Source organism: Eleutherodactylus coqui, chromosome 5 (genome assembly GCF_035609145.1).
Source record: "Eleutherodactylus coqui strain aEleCoq1 chromosome 5, aEleCoq1.hap1, whole genome shotgun sequence".
NCBI lineage: Eukaryota > Metazoa > Chordata > Amphibia > Anura > Eleutherodactylidae > Eleutherodactylus > Eleutherodactylus coqui.
In genome coordinates, this window is record NC_089841.1 from 1,090,463 (window position 1) to 1,113,968 (window position 23,506).

General features: G+C 52.8%; 1 protein-coding gene across 1 annotated transcript in view; it reads left to right on the top strand.

The window, feature by feature from the left end:
• GBA2 (glucosylceramidase beta 2) overlaps nucleotides 1-23,506 on the top strand; it is a 131,716-nt gene that overhangs the window by 66,228 nt on the left and 41,982 nt on the right. Inside the window, exons 5-11 of the mRNA XM_066602183.1 lie at nucleotides 7,473-7,691; nucleotides 10,019-10,258; nucleotides 11,118-11,220; nucleotides 11,292-11,445; nucleotides 11,525-11,650; nucleotides 12,892-13,076; nucleotides 15,072-15,176. Of these exons, the coding sequence (XP_066458280.1) occupies nucleotides 7,473-7,691; nucleotides 10,019-10,258; nucleotides 11,118-11,220; nucleotides 11,292-11,445; nucleotides 11,525-11,650; nucleotides 12,892-13,076; nucleotides 15,072-15,176 (1,132 nt within the window). The remainder of the gene's footprint in view (nucleotides 1-7,472; nucleotides 7,692-10,018; nucleotides 10,259-11,117; nucleotides 11,221-11,291; nucleotides 11,446-11,524; nucleotides 11,651-12,891; nucleotides 13,077-15,071; nucleotides 15,177-23,506) is intronic.

The window sequence follows — 23,506 nt, forward strand, 5'->3', positions numbered from 1 at the left end:
TATCGGAATACATTGACCCCCGGCTGTTGGTAATCTACCGGCATACATCCATTATAGCAGGTGGTGCCTTATCGGAATACATTGACCCCCGGCTGTTGGTAATCTACCGGCATACATCCATTATAGCAGGTGGTGCCTTATCGGAACACACTGACCCCCGGCTGTTAGCAATCTACCGGCATACATCCATTATAGCAGGTGGTGCCTTATCGGAATACACTGACCCCCGGCTGTTGGTAATCTACCGGCATACACCCATTATAGCAGGTGGTGCCTTATCGGAATACATTGACCCCCGGCTGTTGGTAATCTACCGGCATACATCCATTATAGCAGGTGGTGCCTTATCGGAATACACTGACCCCCGGCTTTTGGTAATCTACCGGCATACATCCATTATAGCAGGTGGTGCCTTATCGGAATACATTGACCCCCGGCTGTTGGTAATCTACCGGCATACATCCATTATAGCAGGTGGTGCCTTATCGGAATACACTGACCACCGGCTGTTGGTAATCTACCGGCATACATCCATTATAGCAGGTGGTGCCTTATCGGAATACACTGACCCCCGGCTGTTAGCAATCTACCGGCATACATCCATTATAGCAGGTGGTGCCTTATCGGAATACATTGACCCCCGGCTGTTGGTAATCTACCGGCATACACCCATTATAGCAGGTGGTGCCTTATCGATATACATTGACCCCTGGCTGTTGGTAATCTACCGGCATACACCCATTATAGCAGGTAGTGCCTTATCGATATACATTGACCCCTGGCTGTTGGTAATCTACCGGCATACATCCATTATAGCAGGTGGTGTCTTATCGGAATACACTGACCCCCGGCTGTTGGTAATCTACCGGCATACATCCATTATAGCAGGTGGTGTCTTATCGGAATACATTGACCCCCGGCTGTTGGTAATCTACTGGCATACACCCATTATAGCAGGTGGTGCCTTATCGGAATACACTGACCCCCGGCTGTTGGTAATCTACCGGCATACATCCATTATAGCAGGTGGTGCCTTATCGGAATACACTGACCCCCGGCTGTTGGTAATCTACCGGCATACATCCATTATAGCAGGTGGTGTCTTATCGGAATACATTGACCCCTGGCTGTTGGTAATCTACCGGCATACACCCATTATAGCAGGTGGTGCCTTATCGGAATACATTGACCCCTGGCTGTTGGTAATCTACCGGCATACATCCATTATAGCAGGTGGTGCCTTATCGGAATACACTGACCCCCGGCTGTTGGTAATCTACCGGCATACATCCATTATAGCAGGTGGTGCCTTATCGGAATACATTGACCCCTGGCTGTTGGTAATCTACCGGCATACACCCATTATAGCAGGTGGTGCCTTATCGGAATACATTGACCCCCGGCTGTTGGTAATCTACCGGCATACATCCATTATAGCAGGTGGTGCCTTATCGGAATACATTGACCCCTGGCTGTTGGTAATCTACCGGCATACACCCATTATAGCAGGTGGTGCCTTATCGGAATACACTGACCCCCGGCTGTTGGTAATCTACCGGGATACACCCATTATAGCTGGTGGTGCCTTATCGGAATACATTGACCCCCGGCTGTTGGTAATCTACCGGCATACACCCATTATAGCAGGTGGTGCCTTATCGGAATACATTGACCCCCGGCTGTTGGTAATCTACCGGCATACATCCATTATAGCAGGTGGTGCCTTATCGGAATACATTGACCCCCGGCTGTTGGTAATCTACCGGCATACACCCATTATAGCAGGTGGTGCCTTATCGGAATACATTGACCCCCGGCTGTTGGGAATCTACCGGCATACAATGTGTTGAACACCATACAATGGCTACATGATTACACCCCGTGTACCCCAGACGTAAAAGCTCTGTGTGTGAGTATCCCACATGAGAAAGGGATCGAGGCTTTTAATTTTTTCCTTTCAAAGGAACATCAAAAGAAATGTATTTTAGACTCCATAAAATGTGTTTTAAACAAGTTATTTAATACCTGTCAAGGGGAACCGCGATGGGTGCGAGATGTGCTCCGGCGTATGCCAAATAATGTGTTGGGGCGTTCGAAGGAAATACTGTGGAATCTAATATACTTTCTATTCTGATCTTAAATCTGGAGAGGAGATACGGAGGGGTAACTCATTTTATCCCAGGCCTGAATGAGAACAGCTGGAATTTACCGGTCCTTTTAGGCAATCCACGGACGTATCGGAAGGAAATAGCAACATGAGGACGTACTTTAAGAAGACCCATCCGGACAGCTAGTAAATTTCCCTAGTTGCATGGAAGAATAATCTCCGGTACGGCCAGTTCACCAGAGTACCGAGGAGCTGCTGATGAGATGACCCAAGCCTCAACTTAGAGAAGAGGTTCAAGGAAAAGAAATATCCTACAAAACTGGTGGAAGCAGCTAACGGCAAACCACAAGGAGTACCACCAAAAGCTGCTGGCAATGAGCCGAGAGGGGATCTAGAGTCTACATATAATGTCCAACACGTGGAAATAAAGAAGGTCCTGGACTCGGGTATATAGGTCGGAGCAGACGAACCAGACGCCATTAACACTGAAGGCTTTCAGAAATCACAGGGTTTCCAGACGGTTTTGAAATGATCACAACAAAGATTTTTCCGGTCTTGAAGTCACAGCACTGGGGAGTATTAAGCCGGGGCTGCCCCCCCCCAATATTCTAAAGGCCCATTTACACAGAGCAATGATCGCTCACATGACAGTGACGGCTTTGAGCCATCATTTTGCATAAACTATTAAGTAGCTACTCAGCTACCTAAGAGCAATTAGATATGCAAATGAAGCCTTAGCTGAAAGCAGTTAATAGCCATAGAATCCTAGAATGGTAGAGTTGGAAGGGACCTCCGGGGTCATCGGGTCCTCCGGGGTCATCGGGTCCTCCGGGGTCATCGGGTCCTCCGGGGTCATCGGGTCCTCCGGGGTCATCGGGTCCAACCCCCTGCTCAGTGCAGGGTCAGTAAGTCATCCCAGACAGATGTCTGTCCGGCCGCTGAACACTTCCATTGAAGGAGAACTCCCCACCTCCTGTGGCAACCTGCATTGATCCCCCTTACTGTCTAATATCTAATCTGTGTCTCCTCCCTTTCAGTTTCATCCCATTACTTCTAGTCTTTCCTTGTGCAGATGAGAATAGGGCTGATCCCTCTGCACTGTGACAGCCCTTCAGGTATTTGTAGACCGCTATTAAGTCTCCTCTCAGCCTTCTCTTCTGCTAAACATTCCCAGATCCTTTACCCGTTCCTCATAGGACATGATTTGCAGACCGCTCACCATCTTGGTGACTCTTCTCTGAACTTGCTCCTGTTTGTCTGTGTCTGTTATAAATTGGGGTGCCCAGAACTGGACCCAGTATTCCAGATGAGGTCTGACTAAGGAAGAGTAGAGGGGGATAATGACCTCACGTGATCTAGACTCTATGCTTCTAATACATCCCAGAACTGGACCCAGTATTCCAGATGAGGTCTGACTCATCTACAGTAATCTACAGGAGTTACAGGTCATGTAGTAGTACTAAGTTATAGGAATCATAATAGTAGTTGGTTAGAGGTCACATAGTAGCAGTTACAGGTCATGTAGCAGTAGTAAGTTATAGGTCACATAGTGGTAGTTGGTTAAATGGTCACGTAGTAGTAGTTGTGGTTACAGGTCAGGTAGTAGTAGTAGTAGTAGTAGTAGTAATTTAAAGATCACATAGTAGTAGTTGGTTAGAGGTCACATAGTAGCAGTAACAGGTCATGTAGCAGTAGTAAGTTATAGGTCACATAGTAGTAGTTGGTTAGAGGTCACATAGTAGTTGGTTAAAAGGTCACATAGTAGTAGTAGCAGTTACAGGTCATTCAGTAGTAGTAAGTTATAGGTCATTCAGTAGTAGTAAGTTATTGGTCACATAGCAGTTGGTTAGAGGTCACAGTACTAGTTGGTTAGTGGTCACGTAGTAGTAGTAGCGGTTACGGTTCACTATTATTGCTGTGGCTACTGTGGGCATCACTATTATTACTGTGGGGGGCTCTTCTATTGCTGAGGCTACTGTGGTAGTCACTAATATTCCTGGGGATACTGTGGGGGGGCTGTACTATTGCTGAGGCTATTGTGAGGGGTCACTATTGTTGCTGGGGCTACTGTTGGCATCACTATTATTGCTGGGGATACCATGGAGGGGCTCTAGTTTTGCTGAATCTACTATGAGGGGTCACTATTGCTATGTATAATGTGGGCGTCACTTATTGCTGGGGATACTGTGGGGGGGGGGCTCTATTATTGCTGAGGCTATTGTGAGGGGTCACTATTGTTGGGGATACTGTGGGGTCACTATTATTGCTGGGAATACCGTGGGGGGCTCTAGTTTTGCTGAAGCTATTATGAGGGGTCACTATTGCTATGTATAATGTGGGCGTCACTTATTGTTGGGGATACTGTGGGGGGGGGCTCTATTATTGCTGAGGCTATTGTGAGGGGTCACTATTGCTGGGGATACTGTGGGGGGCTCTACTATTGTTGGGGATACTGTGGTTGTCACTATTATTGCTGGGGATACCGTGGGGGGGGCTCTAGTTTTGCTGAAGCTATTATGAGGGGTCACTATTGCTATGTATAATGTGGGCGTCACTTATTGTTGGGGATACTGTGGGGATCACCATTATTGCTGAGGCTATTGTGGTAGTCACTAATATTCCTGGGGATACTGTGGGGGGGCTGTACTATTGCTGAGGCTATTGCGAGGGGTCACTATTGTTGCTGGGGATATTGTGGGGATCACTACTATTGCTGGGGCTACTGTGGGCATCACTATTATTGCTGGGGATACCGTGGGGGGGGGCTGTACTATTGCTGAGCCTATTGTAAGGGGGTAACTATTGCTGAGGCTATTGTGAGTAGTCACTATTGCTGGGGCTACTGTGGGCATCACTATTATTGCTGGGGCTACTGTGGGGGGTGGGGGTGGGGGGCTGTTCTATTGCCGAGGCTATTGTGAGAGTTCACTATTGCTGGGGACACTGTGGGGGGTCACTACTATTACTGGGGCTATTGTGGACGTCACTATTATTGCTGGGGATACTGTGGGGGCGTGCACTATTGCTGAGGCTATTGTGAGGGGTCACTATAGTTGGGGATACTGTGGTTGTCACCATTATTGTTGGGGATACTATGGTGGGGCTCTACCATTGCTGAGGCTATTGTGAGGGGTCACTATTGCTGAGGATACTGTGGGAGGTCACTGTTATTGCTGGGGATACTGTGGGGGGCTCTACTATTGCTGGGGATACTGTGGGAGGTCACTGTTATTGCTGGGGATACTGTGGGGGGCTCTACTATTGCTGGGGATACTGTGGGGGGTCACTACTCGTGCTGGGGTTTGAGTGAAAATTGGCTGCATATCCACAGCTGATGTCCTACCATGTGGTGCTCCCCCTTACCTCCACCGAAGGCTTCCTGCTGGCAGCGCTTCCCAGCTTATGGTTCTAGCAGCCTGGTCAGGTGAGGCCACTACAGGCCACGGGGAATGGGAAGTCGGGAGCGCTGACATCAGGAAGCCTTCGGAGGAGGTGAGGGGAGTGCTGCATAATTTATGCAGCTGATTTGCGGTCAAACTCTGCACCAATGATCTGCACCTTAGTATCTGTGTGCTATACTGCGGTGTATCTACATGCTATACTGCGGTGTATCTACGTGCTATACTGCGGTGTATCTGCGTGCTGTGCTGCGGTGTATCTGCGTGCTGTGCTGCGGTGTATCTGCGTGCTGTGCTGCGGTGTATCTGCGTGCTGTGCTGCGGTGTATCTGCGTGCTGTGCTGCGGTGTATCTGCGTGCTGTGCTGCGGTGTATCTGCGTGCTGCGGTGTATCTGCGTGCTGCGGTGTATCTGCGTGCTGCGGTGTATCTGCGTGCTGCGGTGTATCTGCGTGCTGCGCTGCGGTGTATCTGCGTGCTGCGCTGCGGTGTATCTGCGTGCCTGCGTGCTGTGCTGCGGTGTATCTGCGTGCTGTGCTGCAGTGTATCTGCGTGCCTGCGTGCTGTACTGCTGCGTGCTGTGCTGCGGTGTATCTGCGTGCTGTGCTGCGGTGTATCTGCGTGCTGTGCTGCGGTGTATCTGCGTGCTGAGCTGCGGTGTATCTGCGTGCTGCGCTGCGGTGTATCTGCGTGCTGCGCTGCGGTGTATCTGCGTGCTGCGCTGCGGTGTATCTGCGTGCTGCGCTGCGGTGTACCTGCGTGCTGCGGTGTATCTGCGTGCTGCGCTGCGGTGTATCTGCGTGCTGCGCTGCGGTGTATCTGCGTGCTGCGGTGTATCTGCGTGCTGCGGTGTATCTGCGCGCTGCGGTGTATCTGCGCGCTGCGGTGTATCTGCGCGCTGCGCTGCGGTGTATCTGCGCGCTGCGCTGCGGTGTATCTGCGTGCTGCGCTGCGGTGTATCTGCGTGCTGCGGTGTATCTGCGTGCTGCGGTGTATCTGCGTGCTGCGGTGTATCTGCGTGCTGCGGTGTATCTGCGTGCTGCGGTGTATCTGCGTGCTGCGGTGTATCTGCGCGCTGCGGTGTATCTGCGCGCTGCGGTGTATCTGCGCGCTGCGGTGTATCTGCGCGCTGCGGTGTATCTGCGCGCTGCGGTGTATCTGCGCGCTGCGGTGTATCTGCGTGCTGCGGTGTATCTGTGTGCTGCGGTGTATCTGCGCGGTGCGGTGTATCTGCGCGCTGCGGTGTATCTGCGCGCTGCGGTGTATCTGCGCGCTGCGGTGTATCTGCGTGCTGCGCTGCGGTGTATCTGCGTGCTGCGCTGCGGTGTATCTGCGTGCTGCGGTGTATCTGCGCGCTGCGGTGTATCTGCGCGCTGCGGTGTATCTGCGCGCTGCGGTGTATCTGCGTGCTGCGGTGTATCTGCGCGCTGCGGTGTATCTGCGCGCTGTGGTGTATCTGCGCGCTGCGGTGTATCTGCGCGCTGCGGTGTATCTGCGCGCTGCGGTGTATCTGCGCGCTGCGGTGTATCTGCGCGCTGCGGTGTATCTGCGCGCTGCGGTGTATCTGCGCGCTGCGGTGTATCTGCGCGCTGCGGTGTATCTGCGCGCTGCGGTGTATCTGCGCGCTGCGCTGCGGTGTATCTGCGCGCTGCGCTGCGGTGTATCTGCGCGCCGTGCTGCGGTGTATCTGCGTGCCGTGCTGCGGTGTATCTGCGTGCCGCGCTGCGGTGTATCTGCGTGCCGCGCTGCGGTGTATCTGCGCGCTGCGGTGTATCTGCGCGCTGCGGTGTATCTGCGCGCTGCGGTGTATCTGCGCGCTGCGGTGTATCTGCGCGCTGCGCTGCGGTGTATCTGCGCGCTGCGCTGCGGTGTATCTGCGTGCCGCGCTGCGGTGTATCTGCGTGCTACGCTGCGGTCTGTATACACATCATCTAGCTGACTGGTGTCATATGATGTCTTGTCTTGCAGTTCACAGTCTGCGTCCGGCGCGGCGGTCAGACGGTTTACCAGCAGGTCCTTTCTACCGAGCGTCCTCACACTCTGCAAGGATGGAACTGGGGTTATTGCGGCACACATGCTTACTATCATGCCTTGTATCCAAGAGCGTGGACCGTCTACTACCTGCCGGGGCAGAGTATTACCTTGACCTGCCGCCAGGTGTCTCCCATCATCCCTCATGACTATAAGGTAAGGTCAGAGCCATCTCTCGGGGTTACCCTTCTTGTAGGAGATTAGGGTGACCCGTCTATTATACTGTGGAGCTAGTGATAAAGCGCCCCCTAGAGAGACCAGAGGCCTGAGATAACACGCAAGCTGCCATGTTATAAAGTGCTGCATGATAGTCACAGGAGAGCCACATCTCACACACTCCAGTAATCCCAGCAGGGCCACGTCACCTACTCCCCAGTAATGACAGCAGTGCCACGTCACCCACTCCCCAGTAATGACAGCAGTGCCATGTCACCCACTCCCCAGTAATCCCGGCAGTGCCACGTCACCCACTCCCCAGTAATGACAGCAGTGCCATGTCACCCACTCCCCAGTAATCCCAGCAGTGCCACGTCACCCACTCCCCAGTAATCGCAGGAGAGCCACGTCACCCACTCCCCAGTAATGACAGCAGTGCCATGTCACCCACTCCCCAGTAATGACAGCAGTGCCACGTCACCCACTCCCCAGTAATGACAGCAGTGCCATGTCACCCACTCCCCAGTAATCCCGGCAGTGCCATGTCACCCACTCCCCAGTAATGACAGCAGTGCCATGTCACCCACTCCCCAGTAATCCCAGCAGTGCCACGTCACCCACTCCCCAGTAATCCCAGCAGTGCCACGTTACCCACTCCCCAGTAATCCCAGCAGTGCCACGTTACCCACTCCCCAGTAATCCCAGCAGTGCCACGTCACCCACTCCCCGGTAATCACAGGAGAGCCACGTCACCCACTCCCCGGTAATGACAGCAGTGCCACGTCACCCACTCCCCAGTAATCCCAGCACAGCCACGTCACCCACTCCCCAGTAATGACAGCAGTGCCATGTCACCCACTCCCCAGTAATCCCAGCAGTGCCACGTCACCCACTCCCCAGTAATCGCAGGAGAGCCACGTCACCCACTCCCCCGTAATGACAGCAGTGCCATGTCACCCACTCCCCAGTAATCCCAGCAGTGCCACGTCACCCACTCCCCGGCAATGACAGCAGTGCCATGTCACCCACTCCCCAGTAATCCCAGCAGTGCCACGTCACCCACTCCCCAGTAATCCCAGCAGTGCCACGTCACCCACTCCCCGATAATGACAGCAGTGCCATGTCACCCACTCCCCAGTAATCCCAGCAGTGCCACGTCACCCACTCCCCAGTAATCCCAGCAGTGCCACGTCACCCACTCCCCGATAATGACAGCAGTGCCATGTCACCCACTCCCCAGTAATCCCAGCAGTGCCACGTCACCCACTCCCCGGTAATGACAGCAGTGCCATGTCACCCACTCCCCAGTAATCCCGGCAGTGCCACGTCACCCACTCCCCAGTAATCCCAGCAGTGCCATGTCACCCACTCCCCAGTAATCCCAGCAGTGCCACGTCACCCACTCCCCGGTAATCACAGGAGAGTCACGTCACCCACTCCCCGGTAATGACAGCATTGCCATGTCTCTCACTCCCCAGTAATCCCGGCAGTGCCACGTCACCCACTCCCCAGTAATCCCAGCAGAGCCACGTCCCTCACTCCCCGGTAATCACAGGAGAGCCACGTCCCTCACTCCCCGGTAATCACAGGAGAGCCACGTCCCTCACTCCCCGGTAATCACAGGAGAGCCACGTCCCTCACTCCCCGGTAATCACAGGAGAGCCACGTCCCTCACTCCCCGGTAATCACAGGAGAGCCACGTCCCTCACTCCCCGGTAATCACAGGAGAGCCACGTCACCCACTCCCCGGTAATCACAGGAGAGCCACGTCACCCACTCCCCGGTAATCACAGGAGAGCCACGTCACCCACTCCCCGGTAATGACAGCAGGGCCACGTCACCCACTCCCCGGTAATGACAGCAGGGCCACGTCACCCACTCCCCGGTAATGACAGCAGGGCCACGTCACCCACTCCCCGGTAATGACAGCAGGGCCACGTCACCCACTCCCCGGTAATGACAGCAGGGCCACGTCACCCACTCCCCGGTAATGACAGCAGGGCCACGTCACTCACTCCCCGGTAATGACAGCAGTGCCATGTCACTCACTCCCCGGTAATGACAGCAGGGCCATGTCACCCACTCCCCGGTAATGACAGCAGGGCCACGTCACCCACTCCCCGGTAATGACAGCAGGGCCACGTCACGCACTCCCCGGTAATGACAGCAGGGCCACGTCACCCACTCCCCGGTAATGACAGCAGGGCCACGTCACCCACTCCCTGGTAGTCATGGGAGGATCAGGTTACTGGGCTGTGAGGTTGGGGTTCCTTCATGCAGGCTCAGGGTACAGTTGGGTTCCACCAGGCCCATTTCTCTTGGCACAGGACTCGTCGCTGCCAGTGGCAGTCTTCGTCTGGGATGTGGAGAACTCCAACGACGAGGATGTAGAAGTCTCCATTATGTTCACGTTGAGGAACGGCAGCGGGCTGAGGAGCGATCTGGACGGAGGCCACTGGAATGAGTCCTTTAATCTGCGCCACAATGGGGATTCCGTCTCTGGCGTCCTGTTACATCACTGCAGCGGTGCCAACCTCTTCACGCTGGGCATGGCGGTGCGAGAGAGGGTAAGAGGGCAGTCACACTCCTTTAGAGACTGTGGTCTAAACTTACCGCGCATCCAAACAGCCGGAGGAGCGAAGGCTTCCTGCGCCCCATCTACACCCCTGCAGCGGGATCCGAGGGTGCCGATGGGCTAGCATGGTTCCCAGGGCCACCATACACAGATGCCTAGCAAGTCCTGCCTCTATGAAGGCTTGATAGGACACACCGGCAATCGTTCAATGCCGCAGTACAAATGAGCACACGTTTCAGTCCCCCGCGGGAGGAAGTCCCCTCAAAAAGATGGAAGAATGGTTAAAAAAGGAAAACTTCAAAAGCCTCTTTTCGCTGTAAAAATGTAATGACTTCACCCCCACGTTTAGTATCACCTGACTATCCCCGTACCCCAGAGCATCGCGGCTTCCCCAGTATACAGGGCAGTGCCATCTACCGCCCGCCCCGAGTTACCGCGGCAGCGGAGAGCCAGCATTGGTGGAGAGAAAATGTTGGTTACTTGAAAAACATTAAAAAACTATAATTTTGGTATCGCAGTATTTTTTGTAAGTTTCTCCCCACCTAAAACTGTTTGCGTTTGTTACAACTCAGCCCATGAGAAACGCGCCCTCGTACAGCTTAGGAGGCGGGGACGAAATAATGGGAGGGGCTAAATGTCCATAGGAGTACTCGGACGCGGTTTATCTCCAGAGGTGGGACGTCCCAACTAACGGATGACCCTACGCCTCCTGGTTTATGCTTTAGGAGTCGACGAGTAGGGCGCCAGAAATCACTGAAGAAAATATACAAAATGATGTGTCATTCTGACCAAAGAGATCGCAGTCCGCGGGGGCCGCCTGACACCATCACTCTGTTTCTCCACCTCTGCAGCCAGGAGTCCAATGCTCTCACTGCACCGAGTTCGACCCCACCGGGATGGGACAAGATATATGGAAGGACCTCCTGGACGACGGCCGTCTGAACTCCCCCGCAGGTAATGCTGACCCCTGACCTTGAGCACACTGCCCCCTCTGCAGGACACTTACTGTAACAATGACTCTGCAGGTGCAAGTAGTCCTACTGCGAAAGGACAGAAGACGGCGGCGGCGGTGGCGGCGGGCTGCACGGTGGGCCCGGGGGGGCGAGGCACCCTAGAGTTCTGCCTCTGCTGGGACATGCCCAGGATCCGCTTTGGTTCTGGAGAAAAGGAGTATTGCAGGTATTGCACGGTCGCCCTCTGTCCCCGCGGCTCTCCGCTTTTACCGTTACCCTTCTGATGTCTCTCCTCATATCTTCAGGCGGTACACCCGGTTCTTCGGCAGCGAGCGAGCCGCGGCTCCAGTGCTTTGTCAGTATAGTTTATCCCACTATGAAGAATGGGAGCAGAAGATCGCTGCCTGGCAAGACACAATCCTGCAAGACGAGTAGGTATTGACACTGGTCCTCCACATGCTTAGCCACTACCTGCTTCTAGAGCTGAGGGTTCCTCACACTGTGTCAGTGTAGGCAGCAGGGACGTCTGTGCTGCTGTGGTGTGCAACGTACAGAGGATTGTCTACATTGTGAGAGCAGGAGTAGGTTATGACTGGATGTAAAGAATGAATGTTCCCATTCACTGACAGCAAGCACAGATCATGGAAATAGTGAGGAATAGAAACACAATCTGTCAGAAGGTTGCAGTACTTTTTGAATATTTTTAATAATGTTCACAGTCCAGCTCACCACTGGGTGGTAGCAATGATGAAGCCCCCCTTAGGATCTGTGTATATCAGATATAACCTGTAGACCGGCTCTGTGCTCACACACATGCTGGCATAAGTACAAGTCATTACAACGTTGCTAATTTTGATGCTACACACTAACCTATTCTTCTAAAACACTTGCCATAAGCTACAACAGCAGCATGGAAAACCTTGTACAGCAGTACTGAGCAGTATAGATATGATTCGAACATGGAATGAGATAAAACACTTATTAGAGGCAGTAGCATAGATGACATTCTACAGCAGTATTGAGCAGTGTAGATGAGAATGCAGCTCTGCGATGAGAAAAAACAGGGGTAAGAGAAACCGCATACTAATAGCTGCAGCAGTATGGAGGACATTATACAGCAATACTGAGCAGTGTAGTGGTAAATGAAGGACTTGGAAGAGAGAAAAGCCTCACTAGAAGCTGCTGCACTATGGAGACCATTATACAGCAGTACTGTGCAGTGTAGATGTGTATCCAACACTGCGGTGAAATAAAACACTTATTATGAGCTGCAGCAGCCATGTCTGTGTGAGTCTGTCTCCCTTCTCCTCCCCTCTCCATGGACTTCTGTGGACAATGTGAGACAGTAGTAATCTAGGATCATACACTTCCTGTATTCCATCTTGGTGTTTGTGTTACTAAAACCAGACTTGACAACAGGCAGTGGACAGCAGGTTTGTAGGGAGGGAGCCCCCTAGTGGCCAGGGCTTTTAGAGGGATTTTTATCATTAATTTAGGTGAATGAAGGGATGTGCATTTTTGCTAGTTATCACATGAGTGGCGTGACCATTTAATCCTCATTATTACACAGGATCAGGCTCTAATAACCAACACTACAGGATGTTGTTACCCCACTTTAGTGCTTACAAGGACATACCCTCTCACAGCCTCACTCTGTGTCCTCCTCCTGCAGCCTCCTGCCCTCCTGGTATAAATCGGCCCTATTTAACGAGCTGTACTTTCTAGTGGACGGCGGGACGGTCTGGGTGGAGGTTCCAACTGATGATCCACATGATGAGCTTCTGAAGATTGGGCAGCAGCACATGCAAGGCATGAATAGTGTGCTGCAAAAGTATGGACGGTTCGCTTACCTGGAAGGTGAGACCCTGCAAACCTACATCTATAAGCGCCCCTATATACAATGTGCCCCGTTCTGCGTATATAAGTACCGCAATATACACTGCCCCCATTCTAGATCTATTAGTACCCCTATATACAATGTATCCCGTTCTACTTATATAAGTACCACAATATACACTGCCCCCATTCTACATCTATAAGTACTCTTTGGAGAGGAAGACCTGAGAAGACTCAGACCTCAAGGTTGGATTTCAGAAAGGCAGATTTAATGAACTCAGAAAGAGGAAGAATCCAATGGCTGGATGTTCTTAAGGACAGAAATGTCCAAGAAGGTTGGGAAATATTGTGGAATGAGATTCTCAAAGCACAATCGTTACCAATCCCTAAAAGAAGGGAGAATGGGAAGCATTTAAAGAGACCCAGATGGATGAACACAGAACTTGTACACATGTTAAAGAGGAAGAAAAATATGTTTATCAAATGGAAAGAGGGGGAATATCTGAAGAAGAATATAATGGGGTCTGCAGAAACTGTAGGGCAAGTGTCAGAAAAGATAAAGCTGATAATGAATGGAGGCTTGTAAGAGAGGCCAAAAGCAATAAAAAGGATTTGGGGGTCAAAAGTAAAAGAAAAGTCACAGATGCTATTGGATGCTTACAAGATGAAAATGGTGAATTGGTTAAGAATAGAGATGAGAAGGAAGAACTTTTAAATCCCTATTTTGTATCTGTTTTCTCTCAGAACGTAGATGGAACATCAACTGATCTTCTCTGTGCTATTGGGGGAATAAAAGAATGCAGGCTATCTGTAAGCAGAGAAATGGTGAAGGAACACTTAGCTAACTTACATGAATCCAAGTCTCAAGGTCCAGATGAATTACATCCTAGGATACTAAAGAAAGCAGCGGAGGTAATTGCTGAACCACTCACTATAATCTGTGACAATTCCTGGAGAACAGGAGAAGTCCCAGAAGATTGGAGAAGGACAAATGTTGTCCCTATCTTCAAAAAAGGGAAGAAGGTGGATCCAGGAAACTACAGGCCTGTGAGCCTGACTTCTATACCGGGAAAGACCTCTGAACAGATTATTAAACAGCCTGTATGCAAGTACTTGGATGAGAATGGAGTAATTAACCAGAGCCAGCATGGGTTTGTGACAAACACGTCATGCCAGACTAATCTAATTTCTTTCTATGACAGAATCACTGACTGGGTTGATCAGGGAAATGCGGTGGATACAGTATATCTTGGCTTTAGTAAAGCATTTGACAAAGCATCTCATACCATACTTATTGATGAAATGACCAAATCTGGGATTGACAAGGCAACTGTTAGGTGGATTCACTACTGGCTGAGTGATCAAAGAGTGGTCATAAATGGCTGCACATCCAAGTGCAAGAATGTATCAAGTGGGGGACCACAAGGCTCTGTCCTGGGCCCAGGGTTGGTCAACATTGTTATAAATGATCTGGAGGAGGGAATTGTAGGAAACTGATCAAACTAACGACACAAAGTTAGGGATAGCTAACACTAGGAAAGAGAGGGACAATATTCAGAAAGATCTAGAAAGGCTTGTACAGTGGGCGGCGACTAACAGAATGGTATTTAACAAAGAGAAATACAAAGTCCTACATCTGGGCAAGAAAAATGAAGAAAGCACATACAGAATGGGAGGAATTGGGCTAAGCAGCAGCACATGTGAAAAAGACTTGGGTATACTAATAGATCATAGACTGAACATGAGTCAACAATGTGATGCAGCAGCCAAAAAGGCAAACACAATTCTGGGATGTATTAAGAGAAGCATAGAGTCTAGATCACATGAGGTCATTATCCCCCTCTACTCTTCCTTAGTCAGACCTCATCTGGAATACTGTGCCCCATTATATATCTACATATATTTCTATATGCATTGTTCCCCATTATACATCTACATGTACCCCATTATGCATCTATATGTACCCTTGTATATCCCCATATTGATACATCCGTGATTTTCTTGGTGTCCTCTCAGGACAGGAGTACCGCATGTATAACACCTACGATGTCCATTTTTATGCCTCCTTTGCGCTCATCATGCTGTGGCCTCAGTTGGAGATAAGTCTTCAGTACGACATGGGTGAGTACATTATATGTATGTGTGTATACACTGAACTTAGCGTCAATCTTTTATGGGGTAATGTCAAAACCGCTGCCCTTGATCGCTTACGATGGCATTCTTTTGTCTTCCGATGTGCCGGAATCCGTGGGAGGACCTAAGAAAGGGATTCACAACCTTCACTGCATTAGGGCGACCTACTCGATAACCAATTCGGCCACTTTTATGGGGAAGGATGGCCCTCCGATGTTGACGAACAGCCTCCATATTCATCTTGCCTCTTGCCCGCTGCAGCAGCTCCGTCTATTGGTGCACATGTTGTGGATAAACGGAAGCAGATCCCAAGCATGTTCACTGGGGGTAGAGTCCGGTGAGTCTGGGGACCAAGGTAGTGTGAAGACAACCACTGCCTAGTAAGCCGAGCTCAATGACAAGGAGTGTTGTCCTAAGATGGATCTCTGGTGGATGTTATCCTGCAGATATCAGCTGACAGGTCCCTGTAGCCTTAACCATTCAAGGACTGTGGTATGATGAGCAACGGCCCTAGGCCATGCCAGGAAAGGCTTCCCAGACCATGACACCGCTACCACCAGCCTGCTGAAGCGCAACAGTGCACCCATGGGTACGTCTTCATGCGGACCCAGACATCTATATGGCTCAGCAGGAAACAACCTTCTGCCATGTAGCCAAGGTCCACTGACGTCATCATGGGCAGTCTTGTGCGCCGCATGGTCATTGTGGAAATTAGCTGTTGTACCGCTGGTTTATTCGGTCCACTGTCGCACATAATTTCTGTGATACCAGACTTACCACCCGACGCTGACCTCTAGGATCATCCACATGTGACCTCTAGCTCTGTGATCTCTGTCCATGGAAGAGCCAATCTTGGTATAGTCTTAATACCGTGAGCAGCCAACAAGTGTGACTGTATAAGAAATGCTGGCACCGCACCTCCGGGGACCAACAATCTGCTGCGCTCAAAGACACTCAAGTATCCAACTTTACCCATGACTGCCAAGTGTTAGAGGTTAGCACATTGTCACATATATATAGGTATATACAGTCTGTGTATCCGGGTGGTGGTCTCTGGTTATCAGATATCAGCCTACAGATATGGGTGTTGTCCTGCAGACATAGGGGTCATTTTGAGGATATATTGGTTATCAGTCATCATGTTGTAGATATGGGAGTTATGTATACACAGTGGTTATCAAACAACCCCCATATCTACAGGATGATGTTCAATAGTCACTGTATGCAGAGAACAACCCCCCTATCTACAACATCACGACCAATAACCGCTGTAGGCAGAGAACGATCCTCGTATCTACAGGATGTTGGGCGATAACCACTGTGGGCAGAGAACGGCCCCCCTGTATCTGTGGGATGACGACCGAGAAGGCCCCCCCTGTATCTGTGGGATGACGACCGAGAAGGCCCCCCCCTGTATCTGTGGGATGACGACCGAGAAGGCCCCCCCTGTATCTGTGGGATGAAGACCGAGAAGGCCCCCCCTGTATCTGTGGGATGAAGACCGTGAAGGCCCCCCCTGTATCTGTGGGATGACGACCGTGAAGGCCCCCCCTGTATCTGTGGGATGACGACCGTGAAGGCCCCCCCTGTATCTGTGGGATGACGACCTAGAACGGCCCCCCGTATCTGTTAGATGACGACCTAGAACGGCCCCCCCTGTATCTGTTGGATGATGACCTAGAACGGCCCCCCCTGTATCTTTTGGATGACGACCTAGAACGGCCCCCCCTGTATCTGTGGGATGACGACCTAGAACGGCCCCCTCTGTATCTGTGGGATGACGACCTAGAACGGCCCCCCCTGTATCTGTGGGATGACGACCTAGAACGGCCCCCCCTGTATCTGTGGGATGACGACCTAGAACGGCCCCCCCTGTATCTGTGGGATGACGACCTAGAACGGCCCCCCCTGTATCTGTGGGATGACGACCTAGAACGGCCCCCCCTGTATCTGTGGGATGACGACCTAGAACGGCCCCCCCTGTATCTGTGGGATGACGACCGAGAACTGCCCTCCGTATCTGTGGGATGACGACCGAGAAGGCCCCCCCTGTATCTGTGGGATGACGACCGAGAACTGCCCTCCGTATCTGTGGGATGACTACCTAGAACCCCCCCCCCCTGTATCTGTGGGATGACGACCGAGAACGGCCCCCCTGTATCTGTGGGATGATGACCGATAAGGCCCCCCCTGTATCTGTGGGATGATGACCTAGAACGGCCCTCCTTATCTGTGGGATGACGACCTAGAACGGCCCTGCGTATCTGTGGGATGACGACCTAGAATGACCCTCTGTATCTGTGGGATGACGACCTAGAACGGCCCTCTGTATCTGTGGGATGACGACCTAGAACGGCCCCGCGGATCTGTGGGATGACGACCTAGAACGGCCCCGCGGATCTGTGGGATGACGACCTAGAACGGCCCCGCGGATCTGTGGGATGACGACCTAGAACGGCCCCGCGGATCTGTGGGATGACGACCTAGAACGGCCCTCCGTATCTGTGGGATGACGACCTAGAACGGCCCTCCGTATCTGTGGGATGACGACCTAGAACGGCCCTCCGTATCTGTGGGATGACGACCTAGAACGGCCCTCCGTATCTGTGGGATGACGACCTAGAACGGCCCTCCGTATCTGTGGGATGACGACCTAGAACGGCCCTCCGTATCTGTGGGATGACGACCTAGAACGGCCCTCCGTATCTGTGGGATGACGACCTAGAACGGCCCTCCGTATCTGTGGGATGACGACCTAGAACGGCCCTCCGTATCTGTGGGATGACGACCTAAAACGGCCCCCTGTATCTGTGGGATGACGACCTAGAACTGCCCCCCCTGTATCTGCGATGACGATCGAGAAGGCTCCCCCCCTGTATCTGTGGGATGACGACCTAGAACGGCCCCCTGTATCTGTGGGATGACGACCTAGAACGGCCCCCTGTATCTGTGGGATGACGACCAAGAAGGCCCCCCCTGTATCTGTGGGATGACGGCCAAGAAGGCCCCCCCCCTGTATCTGTGGGATGACGACCTAGAACGGCTCCGTGTATCTGTGGGATGACGACCTAGAACGGCCCCCTGTATCTGTGGGATGACGACCTAGAACGGCCCCGCGTATCTGTGGGATGACGACCTAGAACGGCCCCCTGTATCTGGGATGACGACCTAGAACGGCCCCGCGTATCTGTGGGATGACGACCTAGAACGGCCCCGCGTATCTGTGGGATGACGACCTAGAACGGCCCCGCGTATCTGTGGGATGACGACCTAGAACGGCCCTCCGTATCTGTGGGATGACGACCTAAAACGGCCCCCTGTATCTGTGGGATGACGACCTAGAACTGCCCCCCCCTGTATCTGGGATGACGATCGAGAAGGCTCCCCCCCTGTATCTGTGGGATGACGACCTAGAACGGCCCCCTGTATCTGTGGGATGACGACCTAGAACGGCCCCCTGTATCTGTGGAATGACGACCTAGAACGGCCCTCCGTATCTGTGGGATGACGACCTAGAACGGCCCTCCGTATCTGTGGGATGACGACCTAGAACGGCCCCCTGTATCTGTGGGATGACGACCTAGAACGGCCCCCCCTGTATCTGTTGGATGACGACCTAGAACGCCCCCCCCTGTATCTGTGGGATGACGACCAAGAAGGCCCTCCGTATCTGTGGGATGATGACCTAGAACGGCCCTCCTTATCTGTGGGATGACGACCTAGAACGGCCCTCCTTATCTGTGGGATGACGACCTAGAACGGCCCCCCCTGTATCTGTGGGATGACGACCTAGAACTGCCCCCCCTGTATCTGTGGGATGATGACCTAGAACTGCCCCCCCTGTATCTGTGGGATGATGACCTAGAACTGCCCCCCCTGTATCTGTGGGATGACGACCTAGAACTGCCCCCCCTGTATCTGTGGGATGACGACCTAGAACTGCCCTCCCTGTATCTGTGGGATGACGGCCAAGAAGGCCCCCCCCCCCTGTATCTGTGGGATGACGACCTAGAACGGCTCCGTGTATCTGTGGGATGACGACCTAGAACGGCCCCGCGTATCTGTGGGATGACGACCTAGAACGGCCCCGCGTATCTGTGGGATGACGACCTAGAACGGCCCCGCGTATCTGTGGGATGACGACCTAGAACGGCCCTCCGTATCTGTGGGATGACGACCTAGAACTGCCCCCCCTGTATCTGTGGGATGACGACCTAGAACTGCCCCCCCTGTATCTGTGGGATGACGACCTAGAACTGCCCCCCCTGTATCTGTGGGATGACGACCTAGAACTGCCCTCCCTGTATCTGTGGGATGACGACCTAGAACGGCCCTCCGTATCTGTGGGATGACGACCTAGAACGGCCCTCCGTATCTGTGGGATGACGACCTAGAACGGCCCTCCGTATCTGTGGGATGACGACCTAGAACGGCCCTCCGTATCTGTGGGATGACGACCTAGAACGGCCCTCCGTATCTGTGGGATGACGACCTAGAACGGCCCTCCGTATCTGTGGGATGACGACCTAGAACGGCCCTCCGTATCTGTGGGATGACGACCTAGAACGGCCCTCCGTATCTGTGGGATGACGACCTAGAACGGCCCTCCGTATCTGTGGGATGACGACCTAGAACGGCCCTCCGTATCTGTGGGATGACGACCTAGAACGGCCCTCCGTATCTGTGGGATGACGACCTAGAACGGCCCTCCGTATCTGTGGGATGACGACCTAGAACGGCCCTCCGTATCTGTGGGATGACGACCTAGAACGGCCCTCCGTATCTGTGGGATGACGACCTAGAACGGCCCTCCGCATCTGTGGGATACGACCTAGAACGGCCCTCCGTATCTGTGGGATGACGACCTAGAACGGCCCTCCGTATCTGTGGGATGACGACCTAAAACGGCCCCCTGTATCTGTGGGATGACGACCTAGAACTGCCCCCCCTGTATTTGCGATGACGATCGAGAAGGCTCCCCCCCTGTATCTGTGGGATGACGACCTAGAACGGCCCCCTGTATCTGTGGGATGACGACCTAGAACGGCCCCCTGTATCTGTGGGATGACGACCAAGAAGGCCCCCCCCTGTATCTGTGGGATGACGACCAAGAAGGCCCCCCCCTGTATCTGTGGGATGACGGCCAAGAAGGCCCCCCCCTGTATCTGTGGGATGACGACCTAGAACGGCTCCGTGTATCTGTGGGATGACGACCTAGAACGGCCCCCTGTATCTGTGGGATGACGACCTAGAACGGCCCCGCGTATCTGTGGGATGACGACCTAGAACGGCCCCGCGTATCTGTGGGATGACGACCTAGAACGGCCCCCTGTATCTGTGGGATGACGACCTAGAACTGCCCCCCCTGTATCTGGGATGACGATCGAGAAGGCTCCCCCCCTGTATCTGTGGGATGACGACCTAGAACGGCCCCCTGTATCTGTGGGATGACGACCTAGAACGGCCCTCCGTTTCTGTGGGATGACGACCTAGAACGGCCCCGCGTATCTGTGGGATGACGACCTAGAACGGCCCCCCCTGTATCTGTTGGATGACGACCTAGAACGCCCCCCCCCCCTGTATCTGTGGGATGACGACCGAGAAGGCCCTCCATATCTGTGGGATGATGACCTAGAACGGCCCTCCTTATCTGTGGGATGACGACCTAGAACGGCCCTCCTTATCTGTGGGATGACGACCTAGAACGGCCCTCCTTATCTGTGGGATGACGACCTAGAACGGCCCTCCTTATCTGTGGGATGACGACCTAGAACGGCCCTCCTTATCTGTGGGATGACGACCTAGAATTGCCCCCCCTGTATCTGTGGGATGACGACCTAGAACTGCCCCCCCCTGTATCTGTGGGATGACGACCTAGAACTGCCCCCCCCTGTATCTGTGGGATGACGACCTAGAACTGCCCCCCCTGTATCTGTGGGATGACGACCTAGAACTGCCCCCCTGTATCTGTGGGATGACGGCCAAGAAGGCCCCCCCCCCTGTATCTGTGGGATGACGACCTAGAACGGCTCCGTGTATCTGTGGGATGACGACCTAGAACGGCCCCCTGTATCTGTGGGATGACGACCTAGAACGGCCCCGCGTATCTGTGGGATGACGACCTAGAACGGCCCCGCGTATCTGTGGGATGACGACCTAGAACGGCCCCCTGTATCTGTGGGATGACGACCTAGAACGGCCCACTGTGTCTGTGGGATGACGACCTAGAACGGCCCCCTGTGTCTGTGGGATGACGACCTAGAACGGCCCCCTGTGTCTGTGGGATGACGACCTAGAACGGCCCCCTGTGTCTGTGGGATGACGACCTAGAACGGCCCCCTGTATCTGTGGGATGACGACCTAGAACGGCCCCGCGTATCTGTGGGATGACGACCTAGAACGGCCCCGCGTATCTGTGGGATGACGACCTAGAACGGCCCACTGTGTCTGTGGGATGACGACCTAGAACGGCCCCCTGTGTCTGTGGGATGACGACCTAGAACGGCCCCCTGTGTCTGTGGGATGACGACCTAGAGCGGCCCCCTGTATCTGTGGGATTACGACTGATGCCATTTCCTGTAGATATGTCAGTCATTCTCTGTATACAGTTGTTTTCGGCCGTCATCCTGCAGGTTAGGCAGTCGTCCTCTGTATACAGTGGATATGTGGGTCGTTCTCTGTATACAGTGTAGTAATGTTCTCCAGGGGGAGGGGCGGCAAAGACACGCAGGACCAGAAAGTAAAATAAAACTTCCTTCAGTTTTATTTGTCACGCACCGCAACACAGAAAAGTCTTTTTGAAATAGCAGAGGCGCCACGCAGGGTGCTCAGGGCCACGCAGGGTGCTCAGGGCCACGCAGGGTGCTCAGGGCCGCGCAGGGTGCTCAGAGGTTTCCTCCTCAGGCTGTCCGGCCCTGACTTCCCGGAGCTGCAGCCTTTTATGTCCCAGTAACTGGGTCAGGGCTTACAGCTGTGGTTCCTGAGAACCAGGGTGAAGCTGTGGACTGGACCTCCACCCTGTCCAGATTAAGAGCCTGGGAGGGAGATATACATCCACAACTTCACCCTTTAGCTGCCTACATATCCCCCCCTCTTCTCCAGCCCGAAGGGCTGGGTCTTTTTGTTAACCAGACTGTCAGGGTAAATTCTGCGTACAGCACCAATCAGGCCCACCCCAATGCCCCGCTGCCGGCGGTAAAGAAGAGACACTACACACGGAAGTCTGGTATAGTTCCTCACACGGGGACATAACTGCGCACTTTATTACAGATTACATGGGCTCTTATACCCTTTGGTCTCATCACTAGGAATGGGTGATGGGCTCATTGGCTCAAATTCACAGCATAACCATATATGGGAAGTCCGGATTTCCGGCTGAGACAGTGAAAGTTCAGATGCATAGTTGAAAAGTCGTTATCTAGATACTGCGCTTCTGGGAAAACAGCCAAGCACGCGGCCTTTGTCCGATTCTTCTTTGCTGTGTTTAAAATACATTTTGTCTTCGCCTTGCAAGGCCTTTGGAATATCTGATGTAAGGCGACAGATTACGTTTTTTCTCATTTGGAATTGAATAGAACTTGCATATAGGTATAAAGCATAAAAAACACATATGGCAATATATACATATACCCTCACAAGACAATGCACCCTAGACAGGGCATCAGCATTACCGTGTGATTTGCCTGGCCTATATTCAAGGGTGAACTTGAAGTTCTGAAGTGAGTGAAACCACCTCGTCACTCTCGCATTCTTTTCCTTATGTTGCTTCATCCAGGTCAGGGGGGCATGGTCTGACACCAATTTGAATTCTCTCCCCAAGAGATAGTACCTCAATGTTTCTAGTGCCCATTTTACCGCTAAACATTCCCGTTCAACAGCTGCATAATTCTTCTCCGCAGGAGATAGCTTCCCGCTTAAATACAGTACTGGATGTTCTTCCCCATTTATGGACTGGGACAACACTGCACCCAACCCTACATTAGAAGCATCCGTCTGCACAATGAACTGTTTTGAGAAGTCGCCCTTATCAACACTGGCCGTTGGCAAAGGGCCGACTTTAAACTTTGAAAGGCCTGCTCGGCCTCGGCTGTCCATGCCACCATTACCAACTTGCCCCCTTTCGTCAGGTCCGTAAGTGGTGCTGCCATGGAAGCAAAGTTAGACACAAACCTACGATAGTACCCGGTCATTCCTTAAAAAGCTCTGACCTGTTTTTTGTTAAAGGTCTAGGCCATGCCTGTATGGCCTCTACCTTGTTGACCTCGGGTTTAATGACGCCATGGCCAATAACATAGCCAAGGTACTTGGCTTCCTCCAGG